This window comes from Chanos chanos, chromosome 4, assembly GCF_902362185.1.
Source record: "Chanos chanos chromosome 4, fChaCha1.1, whole genome shotgun sequence".
Lineage (NCBI taxonomy): Eukaryota > Metazoa > Chordata > Actinopteri > Gonorynchiformes > Chanidae > Chanos > Chanos chanos.
Genome location: NC_044498.1, coordinates 51,713,114 through 51,731,035, shown reverse-complemented (window position 1 = coordinate 51,731,035; position 17,922 = coordinate 51,713,114). Strand labels below are relative to the sequence as shown.

Genomic DNA, 17,922 nt, shown 5'->3' with positions numbered 1-17,922 from the left:
ATGCAGGCAGACTCACACGGTTCTGTTTTCCTTTACATTCACTCCCAGTCGCTCTCACACATGCCTCTGCCGCAGCCCTCAAACCTGAGAGAGGCTGTTTTTCTGATGTGTGGTTTAAAAAAGGAAGATTCTTCTGAGGTTTGAGAGAGCGGGGGCCTTAGAGTACCACTGGAAATTTGGTGTGGTTTTCACACTGTTGTTTTGGATAGCTTAACCTATTTTCTTTTTTTTTCAACACATACACACACACACACACACACACACACAGACACACTTACACATTTAAGTGTGTGCGCATTGAGAAACAAACCACTCTGAGGTAGTTCAGTCAGAGTCTTAGCTGCTGGTGTAAAGTCTGTTCCTTTGCTGTGTTGAGTTAAGGCCTAACACAGGCCTGCTGTCTGAGCACTGCAGTCCTGTCAACACCGCTCCCTGAACATATACATAAAACAGCTCCATAAGGAGAACATTGCGCAGAAACTCCCTCCTCACGGTCATTAGTCCTCGTAGATTATGATCTAGTGTTCTCTCAGCAGCGATCTCCATGGAGAACAGAAAGCGGGGCTCTCCTGTATTGATTTCTCCATGATCTGTATTGTGATATGCATCAATACGCTCTCTGATGTTTGCATGGGCTGGAGAAATCTACCGCAACACGTCCAACACAACTCTTAACCTATTTAGAGTAATGTTTCCGTCATCAGACTGAAATCTGTCAGTCATTGAACAGCCTACCACATTCTTCAGAACGGACAGTGCTACGGTGTGTAATCTCACATCAAAGCTGAGAAAGAGAGGACGAGGGAGACAGACAGAGAAAGAGAGCAAGACAGAGAGGGAGAGAGAGAGAGAGGGAGACAGACAGAGAGAGAGAGAGGGAGAGAGGGAGACAGACAGAGAGAGAGAGAGAGAGACAGACAGAGAGAGAGAGACAGAGAGAGAGAGAGAGGGAGACAGACAGAGAGAGACAGACAGAGAGAGAGAGGGGGAGACAGACAGAGAGAGAGAGAGAGGGAGACAGACAGAGAGACAGAGAGAGAGAGAGACAGAGATGGTTAGTGATGAGATGAGAGATGAGTTATTGTCGTGACTAATTCCTGTGGTTCGACGGCTTATCACCAGCTTTACAAGAGAAGTTGGTGTCTGAGTGCTTCTCATGATCATTTTGATTTTGTTATGAAAGAGTTTTTTTAAGAGGGTGCCACCCGTTTAAGCACAAAGTAAAGTATGCATTTCTGATGTTTTGATTTGGAAGTAATTTGCATACAGACCTTTTCATCGCAGGTCCGGTTTCTCTTTAGCTTTTCGGATTCCAGGGACATTCCTTTGGCCTATGTGTGTTGATCTGAGTGTGTTGTAGAGGGCGGCTTTGCAGTGTGTGTTGATTTGAGCGTGTTGTAGAGAGCGGCTTTGCAGTGTGTGTTGATTTGAGTGTGTTGTAGAGGGCGGCTTTGCAGTGTGTGTTGATTTGAGCGTGTTGTAGAGGGCGGCTTTGCAGTGTGTGTTGATTTGAGTGTGTTGTAGAGGGCGGCTTTGCAGTGTGTGTTGATTTGAGTGTGTTGTAGAGGGCGGCTTTGCAGTGTGTGTTGATTTGAGCGTGTTGTAGAGGGCGGCTTTGCAGTGTGTGTTGATTTGAGCGTGTTGTAGAGGGCGGCTTTGCAGTGTGTGTTGATTTGAGTGTGCTGTAGAGGGCGGCTTTGCAGTGTGTGTTGATTTGAGCGTGTTGTAGAGGGCGGCTTTGCAGTGTGTGTTGATCTGAGTGTGTTGTAGAGGGCGGCTTTGCAGTGTGTGTTGATTTGAGCGTGTTGTAGAGAGTGTTGTTTGTCTCACACAGTAAACAGTGCAGAGCTGAACCTTTCTGAGGCGTTTTCTCCAGCACCTCCTCAGTGACTTTACACTCTCCATTTTTCCGCTGGACCATCCGGCACTGCAGCCCAGAGCGCTGCTTACATAACCATGTCATTTTGTGTGTGTGTGTGTGTGTGTGTGTGTGTGTGTGTGTGAGGGATTTATCTGACAACTGCTTCCCGCCAAGACTTTGCCAATCAGTGTGTCTAATTCAGCCTGGATTCCACTGTGCGTGCACACACACACACACACACACAGAGGTATTGGCCAGGCTTATATCATTAGACACTTTACAGAATTATAAATGAGATGTAATATGGTTGACAGGCTGTGTGCTCTTCAGCTGTTAAGGTGAGACCGTGTGTGTGTGTGTGTGTGTGTGTGTGTGTGTTTGTGTGTGTGTGTGTTTACGGGTGAATATTTCCATTGGGTGTTACCATGTTCCAGTGCTCTGACACATTTCTGCACACTCTGAAAGGTTATCATGTGGTTCAGGGCATTAACAGAGAGATTCACACCCTACTGACCACAATGTGTGAGGGAGAACAGATGCTGATCCTTCATACACACACACACATACACACACACACACACACAGACACACACACACTCTTTTCTGGTTAACGCACGTCATTAGGAAGCGTTCTCAGAAACAGTCCACTTGGCCCAAATGTGGTTCTGTTGCATCGGAAATTGAGCAGCTGGCAGGTCAGAGGAAGTGAGTTCAGTTACATCTCAAGAGTTCCACTCAAGTGCCCCCGTCTTCTCACACACACACACACACACACACACACACAAAACAGGAGATGTGTGAGAACTGGCCTTGTAGTCACCCTCAGAGCTTGGTTTGTTCTAATGTCATATTTCCATATAATTCCATATCATTATGATGAACCGTGATCTTTTGGACTGTGGTAATGTGATGGAATATTTTTGAAAAAATAGAAAAAAAAGAAAGGTATTTGTTGGACTACACACAACAACTATTTGTGCTTTGCGCAAGTGAAATTACAATTACTAGGACAGCACCTTAGAAACGATATTCATCATGTGAGTTTAACTTCTTTCCAAGAGAACATTACATCACAACCAGTGTTTAGTTTTATACATTTAATGAACCTTTGTCCTGTTTACCATAGGCACCACCCGATAAGTCTCATATTGAAGGTATGAATACAGATGCGTGTGTCAGGCAGTCCTGGGGTTGGGGTTAAATGTTACAGGCCAGTGAGTTTCACAAACCACTCATTGACAGAGGTAACACTCTGCGACCTGAGAATCGCCTAAGCATTTCTATAAGTCACTCACAAAGCCCTCCTGAATTACAACTAACATCTTAAAAAAACTGTAAAAAGACAGGTCAGATCAGCAATGTCAGTTCTTGTTTCTTAGCCTGGTGTATAGACGTTTCTAATACATCTCTCTCTCTCTCTCTTTCTCTCCCTCTCTCTCTCTCTCCCTCTCTCTTTCTCTCCCTCTCTCTCTCTCTCTCTCTAAAGGCCATTTACATGTTCTACGCGCTGGCATTGGTGTGTGATGACTACTTTGTGCCATCTCTGGAGAAGATCTGTGAGGTGAGACAGCACGTGTGCTCTCCAGAGAGACAGACGCATCACAGCCTGTCGCACTGCTTGTGTCTCTCTGACACGGAGGCAGCATGCTGAACGCTGCGTTACCTGACTGACTCTGTTTGTGTGTGTGTGTGTGTGTGTGTGTGTGTGTGTGTGCGTCTCAGCGCTTACATCTCAGTGAGGATGTGGCTGGAGCAACCTTCATGGCAGCAGGCAGCTCGGCTCCAGAACTCTTCACCTCTGTCATCGGTACAACCCACCAAACAATACTCCTACAGTTATTACACACAATACTCACACAGTATACCACATATTACACACGTTACACACAATACTCACACAGTATACCACATATTACACACATATTACGCACAATACTCACACAGTGTACCACACATTACACACGTTACACACAATACTCACACAGTATACCACATATTACACACAATACTCACACAGTATACCACATATTACACACAATACTCACACAGTATACCACACATTACACACAATACTCACACAGTATACCACACATTACACACAATACTCACACAGTATACCACATATTACACACAATGCTCACACAGTATACCACATATTACACACAATACTCACACCGTATACCACACATTACACACAATACTCACACAGTATACCACACATTACACACAATACTCACACAGTATACCACACATTACACACAATACTCACACAGTATACCACACATTACACACAATACTCAAACAGTATACCACACATTACACACAATACTCACACAGTATACCACATATTACACACATTACACACAATACTCACACAGTATACCACATATTACACACAATACTCAAACAGTATACCACACATTACACACAATACTCACACAGTATACCACACCTTACACACAATACTCACACAGTATACCACATATTACACACAATACTCACACCGTATACCACACATTACACACAATACTCACACAGTATACCACACATTACACACAATACTCACACAGTGTACCACACATTACACACAATACTCACACAGTATACCACACATTACACACAATACTCAAACAGTATACCACACATTACACACAATACTCACACAGTATACCACACATTACACACAATACTCACACAGTATGCAACACATTACACACAATACTCACACAGTATACCACACATTACACACAATACTCAAACAGTATACCACACATTACACACAATACTCACACAGTATACCACACATTACACACAATACTCACACAGTATACCACACATTACACACAATGCTCACACAGTATACCACATATTACACACAATACTCACACAGTATACCACACATTACACACAATACTCACACAGTATACCACACATTACACACAATACTCACACAGTATACCACATATTACACACAATACTCACACAGTATACCACACATTACACACAATACTCACACAGTATACCACACATTACACACAATACTCACACAGTATACCACATATTACACACAATACTCACACTGTATACCACATATTACACATAATACTTACACCGTATACCACACATTACACACAATACTCACACAGTATACCACACATTACACACAATACTCACACAGTATACCACATATTACACACATTACACACAATACTCACACAGTATACCACACATTACACACAATACTCACACAGTATACAACATATTACACACAAAACTCACACAGTATACCACACACTGGAGCAGTCATTTTCCTACACTAAGAGACAAGAGCTTGTGTTTCTGAAAACTGAGTACTGCTCACATTTGACAAAGCCAAGCTCTCTCACACACACGCTCAAGCACACACACTGTTGTCCTCTCCACTCAGACACACTGAACACTGTTCTCCTCTCCGTTCAGACACACTGAACCCTGTTCTCCTCTCTGTTCAGACACACTGAACACTGAACCCTGTTCTCCTCTCCGCTCAGACACACTGAACCCTGTTCTCCTCTCCGCTCAGACACACTGAACCCTGTTCTCCTCTCCGTTCAGACACACTGAACACTGAACACTGTTCTCCTCTCCGTTCAGACACACTGAACACTGAACACTGTTCTCCTCTCCGCTCAGACACACTGAACCCTGTTCTCCTCTCCGCTCAGACACACTGAACCCTGTTCTCCTCTCCGTTCAGAAACACTGAACACTGTTCTCCTCTCCGTTCAGACACACTGAACACTGAACACTGTTCTCCTCTCCGTTCAGACACACTGAACACTGAACACTGTTCTCCTCTCTCTTCAGACACACTGAACCCTGTTCTCCTCTCCGCTCAGACACACTGAACACTGAACCCTGTTCTCCTCTCCGTTCAGACACACTGAACACTGAACACTGTTCTCCTCTCCGTTCAGACACACTGAACACTGAACACTGTTCTCCTCTCCGCTCAGACACACTGAACCCTGTTCTCCTCTCCGCTCAGACACACTGAACACTGAACACTGTTCTCCTCTCCGTTCAGACACACTGAACACTGAACACTGTTCTCCTCTCTCTTCAGACACACTGAACCCTGTTCTCCTCTCTGTTCAGACACACTGAACCCTGTTCTCCTCTCCGTTCAGACACACTGAACACTGAACCCTGTTCTTCTCTCCTCTCCTCACAGGTGTCTTTATCACGAAGGGTGACGTTGGCGTTGGCACCATCGTTGGCTCTGCTGTTTTCAACATCCTCTGCATTATAGGGGTCTGTGGCATCTTCGCTGGACAGGTACCTTCCCTTTACTGTATGGTCTTTGCTGAATTCACACTCTGGCTGTGTTTGACTGTTTCAGGAGATCCTGGAGGCCATGCAGGAATGTATATATCCCAGTCATATTCTGTTAGTCCATCAGCAGTAATACCTCCGCCCTGTTAAGACTTTCACATAGGCCTTTCTAATTCTACTGGTTACACTGTACTAAACCGTGTAGAACTCTACACTGATGACTGATTGATGGTTCTGAAACACCTGAGTCAGAAGTTGTGATTGTGTGTTGAGTTGTGTTGAGTTGTGTGTTGAGGTTCTGTGTTGAAGTTGAGGATGCATGTTGAGGTTCTGTGTGTTGAGGTTGTGTGTGTTGAGATTGTGTATTGAGGCTGTGTGCTGAGGTTGAGTGTTAAGGTTGTGTGCCAAGGTTGCGTGTTTAGGTCATGTGTGTCGAGGTTGGGTGAAGAGACCATGTGTTGAGGTTGTGCGTGTTGAGGTTGTGTGTTAAGGGTCTGTGTGCTGTGTTGGTGTTGGTCTGATGTGCGATGACCTTCCTGTGGCCTGGCTGTCCAGTATGTCCTGATCTGGATGTTTTAATCTGTTCATTCAGCTGTGAATACTGTAAAAGGAGTCTCATCACCCCAAAGCTTAAACCACACCAGGGATAAGAGAGAGAGAGAGAGAGAGAGAGAGAGAGAGAGAGAGAGAGAGAGAGAGAGAGAGAGAGAGAAAAGAGGAAGACATACTTCCCCAGGGCAGGAGGGAAAAAAAACACTGCTTTAATTTTTATTTGTATTTATTTATTTATTTATTGTTATTCTCTGGTCACCATCTGTCAGGGCACAGTGGCATGCTGGGTAATCAGACAGTACTCTGGTCAAGTGAGGCTCACACAGTCTGTCTTTCCTTACTCTCTCTCTCTCTCTCTCTCTCTCTCTCACTCTCTCTCTCTCTCACTCTCTCTCTCTCTCTCTCTCTGTCTCTCTCTCTCTCTCTCCCTCTCTCTCTTTCTCTCTCTCTCTCTCTCTCTCTCTCTCTCTCCCTCTCTCTCTCTCTGTCTCTCTCTTTTTCTCTCCCTCTCTCTCTCTCTCTGTGTGTGTGCACGTGTGTGTGTGTGTGTTTCGTCTTGTGTGGCGTGTGTGTGTTTCTTATTTCTAAATATCTTTCTTTCTCTCACTTTATCTCACACTAACAAGTACACAAGGACAGATAGCCAAGATTGCAGGAAGTGCAGCAGGTGTGCTTACATGCGTATGTAGTCTGTCAGCGCTGAGTAGATACAATTTACAACAGAGGAGCCTGTAGTCGCTATAGCAACGCAGACTCGGAGAACCAGTTACCTGTGGAGTAGGTTGAGACACACTGATGCAAGTGATGCCGCGTCACGTCCACTGGTCTGACGTCCACCGGAGCTTTTTATAGCCGTCAAACTGGTCATGTCGGCACGCCACACAGCAACCAGAAGACCTTTAAACAAAGCTCCCCTCTTCACAGACTGTAAGACCATTTCTTTCAATAACAGTTCAGCTTTAAAAAAAAAAAGAAAAAAAGAAAAAACAAAACAAAATCAGTCTGCGTTCAATCTGAAGTGCCGGCATTTAAAAACACAGACTTCCGATTGAATTCGCCCTCTCCGAGTTCGCATGCCAAGATTTCAAGATAAGCCAAACCAAAAAGCAGCGATGGAGCGCAGATTATTCCTTATGTAAGACGTCAACACGTGACAGCCTCATATTCAACTCTTTAATACAATCAGGTTTCAATGAAACGTCCCAGAGAGGCAAGCAGCCGAGATAGAACCGCTACATCACTTTAACCATAATGTTATTTTGGACAAAATCCACAAAACGTGACCAGGGTGTCGTGCATAGACACAATCATATGCACATAATCATAGACACAATCATATGCACATATACACATAAACTCACACAGACAGACACAGACGCACATGGACACTCGTACCGCACTGTTAAAATAAAGAAAATGGTTGCACAAATAAAGTCTAACTACGTTGTATGACATAAAGCCATAAAGAGCGAGCGTCAGTGACTGCTGAGAGAACAAACTCCTGCACTCTGATGTTTGTGGTGCTCCTCCGTCCTGTGCTGAGTTAGTGATGAACGCGTTAGAGCGATATTGCCAGTCAGCTGATTCAGGACGGGTCTTCTCTTCGCTCTGTGGGTGCACAGACACTAGACTCTGAGGAGACTGATCTCTGACGGGTTTTATTACAGCCGCCCCCCTCCCTCCCCCTTATAGACTTTCCTTATGCTCAGTGTCTGGGCTCTGTTTGACTGATGACAGTTTGTCTGTCAGTCCATCAGCGATCCGTCATCTTAATCAGTAGCATTCCATTAATGTCTCTCTCTCTCTCTCTCTCTCTCTCTCTCCCTCTCTCTCTCTCTCTCTCTCTCTCCCCCTCTCTCTCTCTCTCTTCCAGGCTGTGCGGCTCTCGTGTTGGGCATTAATGAGAGACTCGGTGTACTACACTATCTCCGTGACCACTCTGATTGTGGTGAGTAGAAGCTCTAAGTGGCTTCTCTTGCTCCTGTGATGCCTGTGGGCCTCCTGGCGCAGTTGGAGAGGAGAAGAGAGTGGCTCTCCCGTGGGGACCACAGCCTGCAGAACACGTCTCTTATTTACCCAGCAGTCTGCATGTGTCCTCAGCTCAATGCAACATACACACACCACCCCAACACACACACACACACACACACAGAGTCATACACACACACACACACACACACACACACACCACCTCAACACACACACACACACACAGAGTCATACACACACACACACACACACGCACGCACACACACCCGACACACACACACACACACACACAGAGTCATACACACACACACACACACAGAGTCATACACACACACACACACACACACACACACACACACACACATCAAAAGCACCTTCTCCTCTGCCCCAACATAAAACACACACACATATACCACCCCAACACACTAAGACACACACATCACCCTTAAATCACCCTCCCCTTGAAATCCACACACACACACACACACACACACACAGTCATATACACTTACACCCTCTTTCTCTATTTGTCCTTCCTCTTTTGGATACACTTCACTGAATTTGTCCTGAAACACAGTGAAGTTCACATAACACACACTGACTCTGCCTACCACACACTCACTCTGCCTACCACACACTGACTCTGCCTACCACACACTCACTCTACCACACACTGACTCTCTACAGCACAGACTTACAGCTTTCACCGATTAGAGTTGACATAAGAATGATCATAACTCAGTTATGCCCAGTTAAACCAGTAATCACTGGTATGCCTCCTCGCTGGGACCGTGATGGACATGTGGAGTCAGAGGGGTGGAGTGTGTATGGAGTTTCTGAGGGAATGTTGGCACATCCGTTCGCTCAGAGAAAGAAAGGAGCTGGACTGGGCAGGCTGGTTAATCTCTCACAGATGCAGTCAGACTGGAATTAGCTGAACATTATGACGTGAGCCTGTGTGTGTGCAGCCTGCAGAACCAGCCCAGCACAGCAGTGTGACGCTCAGCCCTCACTCACACCGGGGTGTAGCACAAACACACGCTTTCATCACTGAACACACGGCCTGACAAATGCTAGCAAGGGATAAGCATCAAAAAAAAAAAAAGGGCAAAAACGCTGAGTCAAATTCATCACCGCTCATATAGAAGACAGCCTCCTCTTCACAAGACACTGTTTACCAGATTACCTTCTCCAGCACACTCATGTAACCAGCAAACTGGAGTCAAATACATATTTAATAAATGTGACTAACTGGTCTGGTCCCAGTGGTAGTCAGCAGTTCCACAGACTGACTGTGAGCAGCGTGTGCAGAGTCTAAGGACAGTGACATGAGTCAGAAGAAGAGGCTGTTTAAGAGCTGAATAGTTTAATGGTCACACAGGTGAATTAAAAACAGGTATCTGATCAGACAGGTCTTACAGATGTGTAGAAGTGGGTGTGTGCCAGCTGCCAAGAGCAGTCACTTTGTGCCAGACAATTATGATGCAAATTAATGCTACTATAAATTTAAAAAAAAATTAAACTAATAATTATAATGTAAAGGGACAGAAGGTATGAGGCTGAGACTCTGAAGCATCAGTGCTATTTGAGACTGTATCTCCGTAGAGTTCATCTTACCAACATGTTTTGCTCGCACGCTGTTTAAGACATTGTTGTATGGTGGTTTTGTTTCCAGTACACACTTACGTGCATTTTCTGTTCAGTTAAAGCTTACAGTAAGGCAGACATCACGATCTTGCTTTGCACGGTCAATAAATTCGAGATTAAACTAGGATTTTGTCTCCCTCTGGTGGTCAGATGGATGTAGTACAGTAGTGTGCGGTACCCAGTATCTGACCATCATGTGAAACATGTGATTAACATGCTTCTAATCAAAATTGGCCAATTAACATGAAAAGCAATTTTTGACCTCTCCCTCTCTCTCTCTGTTTTATTTTTTTAGTTCATCTATGATGAGAAAGTGACATGGTAAGTTCCAGCTCTTTGTTTGCGAATACACTTCTGACGAACTTTTTTCTCTTTAATTATCCTATGATACAAACAGCCTGATCGGCTTATGGATCTGTTAGTGTGTTGGATCTCGTGCTTTCGGTCTTTGACACTGTATGCCGTGTGCAGACACTATATAAAAGTTTCACAGATATTTCGTTCAGACATTTTGTGCTGATAAAAGTTTCTTTCCACAGGTGGGAGTCTCTGTCGCTAATTTTGATGTACCTAGTTTACATTATGATAATGAAGTAAGTTTTCGTCTGTTCATCGATATGAGAATACTACTTTAACATGTTTTTTACGTTAATTTATACATCATGTCGTTGAGTGGTCGTCCGCGTGTTGGATCTAAACAATTCGCCGTCTGCTGTCTGTCACACAGGTTCAACTCTAATGTTGTGCGTTTCATTGAGCGACGGAAGAAAAACTCCGCCAATCTGGGAAACGGTACGACCAGTAACACGGACCTTGACGACGGCTGCGATGCCACAGTGGTGCTGCTTAAGAAAGGTAGGCTACCACAACTCGTTTTAAACATTAGCATTAACAGGGTTTAAAGCATTTTACAATCACGTGGAAAGCGTCCGTAATGGTCGTAAACATCTTACGAATAAGACCCGATTCAGACATGCTGATTAGGAGAGTAAACATGTTGTATGAGCGGGTACTTTCTCAGTGGTGTCTCACCCTGTGTCTCATACTCGTAGCGAACTTCCACAGAAAGCCGTCAGTGCTGATGGTGGATGAGCTGTTGTCTGCATATCCACACCAGCTTTCCTTCTCTGAGGCCGGGATGAGAATCATGATCACCAGCCATTTCTCACCTCGAACCCGCCTTACCATGGCCTCCCGCATGCTTATCACGGAGGTTAGACGCACACGCACGCACACACGCGCGCACACACACATACATACATACATACATACTTGTACTTCTGTCTTTGTGAGGACACTCATTGACATGATGCATTCCCTAGCCCCTTACCCTAATCTTAACCATCACAACTAAATGCCTAACCCCAACCCTAATCCTAACCCTAACCTAAACCTAATTCTAACCTGAACCCAAAACCAAGTCTTAACCCTCAAACAGCCCTTTGAAGAAGTGAGGACCAGCCAAAGTGTCCTCGCTTTCCCAAAATGTCCTCACTCCCAAGGTCTAAAAACTGGTCCTCACAAGGATTGCTGTACACACGCACGCACATACACACACACACGCACACACACACACTGACATACGTACACTGATGCTGTGCATCAAATGAGTATTTGTTCAGTTGTCAATTTATGGAAATATAGTGAAGTCCATTTGACTGAGACTGATTTCTCCACATGTGCTTCAATAATATATTACGCTAACATGTTGCACAGGTAATAATATATTACACCGATATAGTACACAGGTGATAATATATTACACAGATATATTACACAGGTGGTAATTTATTACGTCAATATATTACACAGATAATAATATATTACACCGACATATTACACAGGTAATAATATATCACACTGATCTATTGCACTGGTAATATTATACTGATGTAGTACAGAGGAAATAATATATTGCACTGATACATTACACAGGTAATATTTACACTGATATAGTACAGAGATAATGCTTTTCACTGGGCCAGGGTCCTGGTATAACATTTTGTCTGGTTGTGTGTGTGTGTGTGTGTGTGTGTTTGTTTTTGTTTGTTTGTGTGTGTATGCGACACACACCCACAGAGGCAGCGTCTGATAAACGGGCGCTTCAGTAATGGAGACTCTGAGGTGACTGTGAAGATTCCTGGGAGGCGGGGTCTGGAGAACGGGCTGCCAGGGGTGGAGTCAGGCTTAAACGGGCGGAGAGGGCTTCGCCGTGACGATGACAGGGGTGGGGCGGACGCGGGCACGGATACGGAAAACGAAAACGAGGATAACGAGAACAATGAGAACGATGAGGAAGAGGAGGAAGAAGACGAGAACGAGGGGCCTTTTGTTCCCTTCCGCTGCCCAGGTACAGGCCCACTGTTATCACACCAGTCACATCCTCTCTCAGTCCTCTCCTCCGTCAGCCTGCTCACCACAGAAACCAGTGCAAAGCAGAGTCACTCACTGGCAATCTTATAGATCAATGCAGACAGTTTCAGTTCAGTGGGACACAGAAAAGTGTCACTTCTGTCGGTCCACTGGATTCCCTTACAGTCCTCCTAGTCCATTCTTATGTCCCAGAGACCAGATTAAAGGAACATTATAACATCTCAGAGACCAGATTAAAGAAACATTATAACATCTCAGAGACCAGATTAAAGCAACATTGTAACATCTCAGAGACCAGATTAAAGCAACATTATAACATCTCAGAGACCAGATTAAAGGAACATTATTACATCTCAGAGACCAGGTTAAAGAAACATTATAGCATCTCAGAGACCAGGTTAAAGAAACATTATAACATCTCAGAGACCAGATTAAAGGAACATTATAACATCTCAGAGACCAGATTAAAGGAACATTATAACATCTCAGAGACCAGGTTAAAGCAACATTATAACATCTCAGAGACCAGATTAAAGCAACATTATAACATCTCAGAGACCAGATTAAAGAAACATTATAATATCTCAGAGACCAGATTAAAGAAACATTATAACATCTCAGAGACCAGATTAAAGGAACATTATAACATCTCAGAGACCAGATTAAAGAAACATTATAACATCTCAGAGACCAGATTAAAGAAACATTATAACATCTCAGAGACCAGATTAAAGGAACATTATAACATCTCAGAGACCAGATTAAAGAAGCATTATAACATCTCAGAGATCAGATTAAAGAAACACGTTCTGACCCGGACCTTGCAGCGTATGATTTTTTAATTAATCAAACATTGACACCTTTTAGGTGAGATGAGCATGTTTTCTCTCTCTGTTTCTGTGTGTGTGTGTGTGTTTGTGTGTGTGCGTGTGTGTGTGTTTGTATGTGTGTTTGTGTGTGTGTGTGTGTGTGTGTGTGTGTGTATGTATGTGTGTGTGCGTGTGTGTGTGTATGTATGTGTGTGTGTAGGTGGGATCTGTAATAAGCTGAAGTGGCTGCTGGCCTGGCCGCTGACTCTGCTGCTCTTCTTCACCGTGCCGAACTGTGCCAGTCCACGCTGGGAGCACTGGTTTATGGTCACCTTCTTCATCTCCACCCTCTGGATCGCTGGCTTCTCCTACTTCATGGTTTGGATGGTGAGAGCATCTCTCCTGTCTGACTCTCCTGTTCCATACAGGTCTCCAGCATGACCTCTGGTCTTTCACTCCTTTCTGTTCATGGTTTATCTCACGTGGTTCTGAGAAAGGTCAGGAGAGCACGGGGTGGGATGGGACAGGGAGGGTGTGGCCAGAACAGGCGGTCTGTGTCAGTCTGGTGGCCCAGTAATGACCCCAGCGCTCTGTACTCTGAACACAGCTGGGCCTCAGACATGTACTGATGAGTGTGGAGGAGACCGGGTGGCCGGTGTTGAATCTGTGAGATGGAGACTGGGTTGAGGCGGGGTGGGGGGTGTTGAATCTGTGAGATGGAGACTGGGTTGAGGCGGGGTGGGGGGTGTTGAATCTGTGAGATGGAGACTGGGTTGAGGCAGGGTGGGGGGTGTTGAATCTGTGAGATGGAGACTGGGTTGAGGCGGGGTGGGGGGTGTTGAATCTGTGAGATGGAGACTGGGTTGAGGCAGGGTGGGGGGTGTTGAATCTGTGAGATGGAGACTGGGTTGAGGCGGGGTGGGGGGTGTTGAATCTGTGAGATGGAGACTGGGTTGAGGCGGGGTGGGGGGTGTTGAATCTGTGAGATGGAGACTGGGTTGAGGCAGGGTGGGGGGTGTTGAATCTGTGAGATGGAGACTGGGTTGAGGCTGGGTGGGGGGTGTTGAATCTGTGAGAATGTAAGCGTGCGTTTTCATTGCTCTGCAGGTCACGGTTATCGGGTTTACACTGGGCATTCCAGACGTCATCATGGGCATCACCTTCCTCGCAGCTGGCACCAGCGTCCCAGACTGCATGGCCAGCCTCATCGTGGCACGCCAAGGTGGGCACACACACATGCGCGCACACACACACACACATACACACACACACACACACGCACACACACGCACATATGCACACACACACACATACACACACACACATACAGTCACACATAGACACAGAGTTTGTCTGTGGTCTGCCTGAGAAGACTGGGCACAGGCAAATACAGATCTCACAGGTTTGTATCTCACAGGTGTCTAAAGATCCAGTCCCCTCTCTAGGTAAAAGACAGGAGAGGAAATGAGAGGAAAGAAGAGAAGTTTCCCAAGTCCCAAATATTTCTGTGCACTCTCTTCTGCACACACACACTCACACACACACATACACACACACGCGCGCGCACGCACACACAGGCGCCCGCACACACACACACGCACGCACACACACACACGCACGCGCGCACACACACGCACGCACACGCGCACACACACACACACACACACAGGCAGCCACACACACATACACACACACGCACACACGCACACACAGGCGCCCACACACACGCACACACACACACACACGCACGCGCGCACACACACACAAAGGCGCGCGCACACACACACACACGCACGCACGCGCACACACACACACACACACACACAGGCACGCACACATTTGTTCTTTTATGTTTGTTTATCTTGGCTTTTGCCATGAAATATTCATTGAACTTTGTCAAAGCAGTGAATATAAAGATGGCTACCTCTGCTGCTGCTGCTGCTGCTGCTGGTTTGTGGTGACCTCAATTCTTATGGTTCTTATTCTTGTCTTTCTCCACAATGTAAGACAATATGGTTCATCTCTCTCTCTCTCTCTCTCTCTCTCTCTGTCTGTCAGGTCTGGGGGACATGGCGGTGTCTAACTCTATTGGGAGTAATGTGTTTGACATCCTTGTGGGACTGGGTCTACCCTGGGCTCTTCAGACTCTAGCCATTAACTACGGGACTGTAGTAAGTGTCTAACAGACCACAGACTCTCAACCAGTATTACCTATCCATCTGTCTGTCTGTCTGTCTGTCTGTCTGTCTGTCTGTCTGTCTATCTATCTATCTATCTATCTATCTATCTATCTATCTATCTATCTATCAGTGGTGCAATGGTGGGTTCTACCTCTCAACAGCTTCACAATGGAACTTCCTAAAAACAAAACTAAGAGAAATAAAATCTAAATGTCCTGACAGGTATTCAGTAAAGTCATTGCCTCATACGTGAGAGTTTGGATCAGAGGGGCTTTAAGGCTGAGTGCTGTTCAATGGAACAGACCTGTCACTCACCCACTGGGAGCATATTTATAGACTGTCCTGTCAGCGAGAAGAGAAAAACTGAGTATAATATAGAAGTGCTGCTGTGTTTCCGCCCCGGATCACCACGCATTTTCTCTAATAGCACAGAGACAAAGTTGGGAAAAAAACAATGCAAAAGAAAGCAGAAGAGAAAACCCTTAGCAGAGCCGTCTAAGAGAAACACGGTGTTAAGTGCACCTGTGTCCAGAGGCTTCAGCCTCAGGAGAACGTGTTAAACTCTGAGACAATGAACCAGGGCTGTGGTCACACACGGGAAGGCTCTGACTTGAAGTGTCACATGATTCTGTCCAGAGAAGTTCAGTGTGTGAAAGAGGAAGAGGGTTTTTTTTTACGTCAACAAAAGCAGAAAAATTGACTGCATCAGCCCAGTCGCTGTCCCTTCCTCATGTGTATGCTCACGTGTATGCAAAAATAAATTGAGAGGGGGAGATAGGAGAAAGATGAGTGTAGTGTGAGACTGTGGTGTTGTCCACTAGAGGGCAGCAGTGTGCATCTGCTCCACAGCATTATTATAATGAAAGGAATGTTGAGCCTAAATTGGTCATTGTTTTTCAAACATGTCAGGTAAGAAGGTCCACGAACACAGTCCAATTATGACATCATCTCTGCTCTCTCCAATCAGATTAAACTAAACAGCAAGGGTCTGATTTTCTCCGTGGGACTGCTACTGGCATCCGTGTTTCTCACGGTGAGTCCTCTACATACCTTTCAAATGAACTTTTCCATTGGAACTCTGTCTGTTGTTTAGGTGCTTCAAATGAATGCGCGATGTTGTCAAACACGATCCTCGTTCATGCGTAAAGCCTCCTGTTCCCTTCAGCCGAACACTGTTCAAATACTCCACACTGCTCAAATACTCCACACTGCTCAAATACTCCACACTGCTCAAATACTCCACACTGTTCAAATACTCCACGCTGCTCAAATACTCCACGCCGCTCAAATACTCCACGCTGCTCAAATACTCCACATTGTTCAAATACTCCACGCTGCTCAAATACTCCACGCTGCTCAAATACTCCACACTGTTCAAATACTCCACACTGTTCAAATACTCCACACTGTTCAAATACTCCACGCTGTTCAAATACTCCACACTGTTCCAATACCCCACACTGCTGTGCTTTCTAAGGGTGAGAGGGATGTGAGCAGTGTTCAGCAAGTGTAAATCAGACATATGGAACTGAATGGAAAGCTATAGAGTACTGTTCCTGCAGAGTTCTCCTGTACAGCTGTAGTCTCTTAAAGGACAAGAACTCCCAGTTTAGTCAATGTGAAGTCACAATGTCATAATGGTGTATTCTCTCTCTCTCTCTCTCTCTTGCTCTGTCTCTGTCTCTCTCTCAGGTTATGGGTGTGCATTTTAACAAATGGACCTTGAACCGTCGTCTTGGTTACATATGTCTGCTGATGTACGCTGTCTTCTTGTGTTTCTCCATCCTCATCGAGTTCAACGTTTTCACCTTCGTCAATTTACCCACGTGTCGAGAGCACTGATCCTGCTCCTCCTCCTCAGATCGCACGGCCAGGAACGACTCCTCCGGCTGCAGAGGCTCAACCCCGCCCTCTGCTTTCGTTTATTCCGAAATCTGTCCATTCCTCTGTTTCTTCTTATGACGTGTGCAATATTGGGGGAGACGCAGTCTTCATAGCGTTGTGTGTTTCGGGAGTGGAAGAGAGAACCTGGCGTGTTTGGAGTTAAGACCCTGTCGGTTGGTGGTCCGGATTCTTCCGAGTGGACGGGAACGGGGACGAAGTCGACTACTGCCTGATTTGATGTGAAAAAAAAAAAAAGTGTTTTCTTCAACGTTTTGTAGGAGTGAAACAGACTACATACTGGATGTTATATGTA

The 17,922-nt window shown here is 45.4% G+C and overlaps 1 protein-coding gene across 1 annotated transcript in view; it reads left to right on the top strand.

Moving 5' to 3' along the window:
- slc24a3 (solute carrier family 24 member 3) overlaps window positions 1–17,567 on the top strand; it is a 63,728-nt gene extending 46,161 nt beyond the window's left edge. Inside the window, exons 5-18 of the mRNA XM_030771472.1 lie at window positions 3,348–3,422; window positions 3,584–3,668; window positions 6,075–6,178; window positions 8,601–8,675; window positions 10,659–10,684; window positions 10,903–10,956; window positions 11,091–11,218; window positions 11,416–11,576; window positions 12,443–12,713; window positions 13,766–13,932; window positions 14,653–14,767; window positions 15,604–15,716; window positions 16,693–16,758; window positions 17,418–17,567. Coding sequence (XP_030627332.1) covers window positions 3,348–3,422; window positions 3,584–3,668; window positions 6,075–6,178; window positions 8,601–8,675; window positions 10,659–10,684; window positions 10,903–10,956; window positions 11,091–11,218; window positions 11,416–11,576; window positions 12,443–12,713; window positions 13,766–13,932; window positions 14,653–14,767; window positions 15,604–15,716; window positions 16,693–16,758; window positions 17,418–17,567 — 1,590 coding nt within the window. The remainder of the gene's footprint in view (window positions 1–3,347; window positions 3,423–3,583; window positions 3,669–6,074; window positions 6,179–8,600; window positions 8,676–10,658; window positions 10,685–10,902; window positions 10,957–11,090; window positions 11,219–11,415; window positions 11,577–12,442; window positions 12,714–13,765; window positions 13,933–14,652; window positions 14,768–15,603; window positions 15,717–16,692; window positions 16,759–17,417) is intronic.
- Window positions 17,568–17,922: the final 355 nt, after the last annotated feature.